The sequence below is a fragment of the Mizuhopecten yessoensis genome, unplaced genomic scaffold (assembly GCF_002113885.1).
Source record: "Mizuhopecten yessoensis strain PY_sf001 unplaced genomic scaffold, ASM211388v2 scaffold7325, whole genome shotgun sequence".
NCBI lineage: Eukaryota > Metazoa > Mollusca > Bivalvia > Pectinida > Pectinidae > Mizuhopecten > Mizuhopecten yessoensis.
The window spans coordinates 24,849-29,992 of NW_018406991.1; the positions used below are offsets into that span (position 1 = coordinate 24,849).

The 5,144-nt window shown below is 35.6% G+C and overlaps 1 protein-coding gene and 1 non-coding gene across 2 annotated transcripts in view; both read left to right on the forward strand.

Moving 5' to 3' along the window:
- The window catches only part of LOC110453469 (fatty acid-binding protein-like), a 24,143-nt gene that overhangs the window by 10,499 nt on the left and 8,500 nt on the right, over window positions 1-5,144 (forward strand). The window contains exons 2-3 of the mRNA XM_021502422.1: window positions 3,667-3,842; window positions 4,071-4,178. Coding sequence (XP_021358097.1) covers window positions 3,667-3,842; window positions 4,071-4,178 — 284 coding nt within the window. The remainder of the gene's footprint in view (window positions 1-3,666; window positions 3,843-4,070; window positions 4,179-5,144) is intronic.
- Window positions 2,944-3,017, forward strand: Trnaf-aaa. Its single transcript has one exon. It is a non-coding gene; the product is annotated as a tRNA-Phe (tRNA).

The window sequence follows — 5,144 nt, forward strand, 5'->3', positions numbered from 1 at the left end:
TATATATTATGAATATGTTTGTTGTTGTTGTCATGTAATCAATATAATGAAATGTATCGGAGAGGGCGTTTCTAAGTTGAGATAACTTGTGCCTAATCCTTTTTGTTGAATGACAAATAAAATATGTTTAAATCAAATCATTCACTTTTGATGACGTCACAATTACCGATGACGCATTTTAATGACGTCACAATTGAACACGTGCTAATCGGCACGAGGCTATCTCCCCCTAGGGGGTGACAAGCTGACCAAGAGCTGTCCAGGTTAGGAAAGGGGTGATTTCACGTGACAATGGCTCAACAATGACTGTCGTCAAGAATTTGTAACTCTCCGATGCCGCAATGGGGAAAAGACCACGTGATGAAATGAAAACCTTTTACCAGATATTAACCGTACAAGTTAGAAAGATGTGATTTTTTTTTTTGCGCTAATGTAGTTTGCAAATATGGGATATGCTTAATCTGGCTGGCTAAATCGTTTTACTCTAAAACGCTCCAGGGAAAAATGATATTTTCAAAATGGTGGCCAGTCCAAACGCATTTTCATAGTTTCAGAGCTTGATCTGGTGGTTGGAATGAGAGAAAAATACTCTTTCATGCCCAAGGGTGTGGGATAGGGAAATTCGGATGGGGTTTTCAAATTTGGTAAAACTCGAGGCTATGCCGAGGGAGTTGCCAAATTTGAAAATCCCGAGGGTGAAATTTTCCTATCCTACACCCCTGTGCATGAAAGAGTCTTATATTCTCTACAGTGCTCCATTGGCAGATAACGTGTGAGACACTTTTCGATTTTGAGATGATCCCACAACGGTTGCCTTTTACGATAACACCAAGTGGGGCACAGTGTCGGCAACTAAAAATCATCAAAGAAACGAAACCGTAAAAGACAGACGTTAACTTTGATAGCCAACGCTCTTGTGTGAGCTTCATAGGTAACACGTACACGTAAAAGAAACCCAAGACAAAATATACCATGACATCACATAGGCCTAGCAAGTCTATTCACTTGCATATTTTGGAAAATCGCGCGTGCATGGAAGCCGCCATTTTGGATCCACCGGATGCAGAACAATTTCCAATAACTTTAATATGTTTTAATACAGAAACAAACGGTCTCAGATAACGTTTCTTCTCTTTTTTAATTTTAACGATTTCTATGACATAACGCCAGTTCCTGGCCAATTTCTAACTATCGAGACCAAACCCAGCACACACAGATTAAACCTGCGTACAAAGTCATCAGCCATTACGACGTCATAATTGATATTTCCCATGGATATATTTTATACTAATGATAAGCGGTGTGGTAAGTAAGACGGTACATGTTATAAAGAATATATGTCGGGCATCTTTGTTTTGATATTTTGCTGTAAGCTACACGATGCGTATAGTTACATATGAAATACATGTAGTTTATTTTACACAGTCAAATAGTAAAAATTATAATCATTAAGGTTTTAATCAAATTCGGTATGAGCCGATCAGGTTGTAAAAATAGCAACACCATTATCATAGAAAAGTATTATATTATTTGTGTGGAAAAAAAATCCGTCCTTGAGTCCATGTAAAAGAAAAACATCACACAAGATACATATATATGTCAGGAGAAGGGTTGCAGGTTTTTTGTTTGTGTTTTTGTTTCGCTGATTCTACAAACTCGGGTTCGTACTTGCAATCACGGGAATATCATGAAAAGCCAAATTGACCTATATCGTATAGAATATCGGACAACTTGGTAAACAAAACCTTCATTAACCATCCTTTGAATTCCTGGCGAAGAGAGTTGTAAATAACAAAATGCCATCAGAACAATCGACTCAAATAATGGAAGTAGCGCATTGCAATGCTCATCTGGTGATGACGTCATTTGTGTTAACTTGTCAACATAATTTTCGTCAGTGAAAGTTTTGGCTAAAACAGGGACCCGTTGTTTTTTTCTGAAAAAAAATCACAAATAATTAATAAACACTTTCTTGTTAATACAACTATTCGATAACTCTATATGATGGAACCATAGTATCAAGTTCTGTGTAATGCTTTGAACAAGATACAATGTACATCTGTTTATGTATCTAGTCATCGTTAAGGAGGTCAACATTTTACATTAAAATTTGCTGAATGTAAATATCTAATTTCTACATTTTCATTTTTCATTTTTGATTATGCAACCTTACTTATTATGTTTTCATTTAATGATTAAGATTGAAAAAATAAAAAGGCTCCAAGTGGCAAGAGATGGTAATGGTTTTAAGTAGTGTAGCGGAACTGGACTGGGTCGATCGTCGGCGACCAATTCAATTCAATTCAATTCAATTCAATTCAACTTTATTCTCTTTCACAATACAATGTATAGAGAAACATGCTGTATTTACAATATAGTCGGTAGTACACAGTACTGTTTCATAATAAATGCACATTTGTATCAAGGAGGACAAATATTGTTATTAATTATTCTGATACAAGTACGAAGTTTCTTCAGTGTTTTTATATTAATAGCATTCATTAATTCCTAGAACTTAATTACATTTAGTCTCATCCAAAAATATTTATCTATAAATAAAATTCTATACCCAGACAGTGACGGACACTCAAGCAAGTAATGACATTCGTCACTAATTTGCTGACTGTTACAGTGTGCACTTTTTCTATCGACCGTCTGTCGGTTTCCACAATAAATTTGTGATTGGTAGTCCTTAATTTACAAAATGTAACTCTATCGACCAGATAGCTCAATTGGTAAAGCGTCCGTATAGAGTTCAGAGGGTCCCGGTCTTGCCATGCATTTTTCCTCACCTATTACAGTGGTGCCTGTGACCAGCCCTTTGTTTCAAGCATTTAGTGTATGCTTGACAAGGGGATACCCGAATAGTTGTGTCTTCCGGGCGAAGCCTTATAACAAAAGAAGGAAGGAATGTAGAGGAACTGGACTGGGTCGATTCTCGGCGACCATATAGCTAAATTGGTAGAGTGTCCGTCTAAAATTTCGGAGGGTCCCGGGTTCGAACCCCGGTCTGGCCGTGCATTTTCCCTCTCCTGTTACATCAATATATGTTAAATTGGCTATCGTCCTCTTTAACATTATATACTGTAATATACCGTAACACATATAGTCATTATGATTAGAATTTAACTATAGTCCATACCACATTGCATAGGGATACATGTACATGACTATTCCATTGAATTATACAATGTACAAGCGGCTTTCAATAAAATATTTAACCTCTGTGCGCGATGCGATATCGTCTAAAATATTAATGCTTACTCTTAAACTATGATCAGGTGGCTACCCTATTTCATTCAATGAATTAAAATGTATACAGTATACTGTTATTAAGCGTTCGCCTCTAGGTAGCAACTGAAAGTGGCTACGGTGACTCCTATTTTATCAAAAAGACCGATAGCTTTGAGATAGATGAAACTTGTTGAGACAGTTATTGTTATAGAAATGTTCTCAGGTTGGCTGAAGGTCGACATAATATCATAACAAGGTTTTACTGTAAATGGTTCAGGATAAACAAACAAATAACCCGCGACAATACTCAATATAGAAATGTGAGTTCATTAAAATAAGTGCTTACAGTACTGTTCTACAGTATTAAACAATATTGGAACAAGACAACATGTTTCCGAGTTCCCTCAATAATAAAAATGCATTTTTCTTCAGAACTTGATCCAATGGCCCGCAAAGTATTCAAAGAAAGGGCGGGAACACTGGAATACCAGTTAGACGGGGACACTTGGACTGCACTGGCCGGGGTAGAAGGATTAGGAGTCAGAAAATATGTTTACAAACTCGGAGAAGAAATTGAGGGGATAGGCCTAGACGGAGTACCATTAAAGGTTTGTCTAATTAAAAAAACATAACAATTTCTTATATAAACGGATTTCAAAAAAATAGGTTCGAGTAAACAGTTTTTTATATTTATCTTTCTAAAGCTCACACTTTCGGTATCATTTACTCGTTGGAAAACAGAAAATAATGTTGATTGGAAGATCTTAATGTTTGAAACATAGTATTGAATTAAGTAGTTACCTATTAGCTTTAAACTGGCATTAATTTCATTTCAGACTAAGTCACGTCTGGAGGGCGACGCTCTTATAGAGAATTCAACGTCACAGAAATATGGCATACCAAATACAATCACTCGTCGCGTGAAGGGGGACATTTTAGAATGTGTATGTATTTATAACTGTAAACCATACACCATTTCATCTTTTGCAAATGATGTTTTATTAATATAATGTATTTGTTCTGAAATTGTTAAAATCTGCTTACTTGAGCTGATAAGGTTCTGGAAAAAAACAGTAATATCCCCGGGTTTTCAAGCTTTATAAGAAAATCAATTACCCATAAATGCTGTAACATTGCAACTTTTTGTCAGCTACACACTGCCGTTATGGGGATGCATCATAGGAGAAATGTAGACAAATTGTTAGGGGCAAAACAGAAAAAGAGTTCCTTGAAATAAAAATAATAAATTTACAAAAAGTGTTGTAACTTTTCATATTGTTGTTCACCGTAACGTCACTATATGAATTGAATGGGTTTTTTGTGACTTTTCTAAAGCTTTTGACCGAGTCTGGCACAAAGGTCTATTAATTAAATTAAAAAAATACGGGATAAAAGGCAAACTTTTAGATTGGATTAAAAACTACTTAAGTAACAGACGCCAGTCAGTGGTACTAAAAAATGCTATATCTTCTGAAGTATCTATCAAAGCCGGAGTTCCTCAAGGTTCAGTGTTAGGGCCACTTCTTTTTCTTGTATACATCAACGATATTTCAAATACATTACTATCAATGACTAGACTTTTTGCTGACGACACCGCATTAGCACACTCTTCGAAAAATTTACACGATATAAAACAAGTTATAAACTACGACATGGAACAATTAAACCTTTGGTCAAATAAATGGTTAATGAATTTCAACCCAAATAAAACCGAAATTCTCTTAATTTCCAACACAAATATACCTTCTAACCCACAATTTCTTTTCGACAACACACCTATCCCTATTGTTAAAAACCACAAACACCTAGGAGTCATTATTAGTAACAACGGCACATGGAACTCTCACATCGAACATATACTAACAAACACTACAAAGTACATTGCAACTTTAAGGAAATTAAAATACATC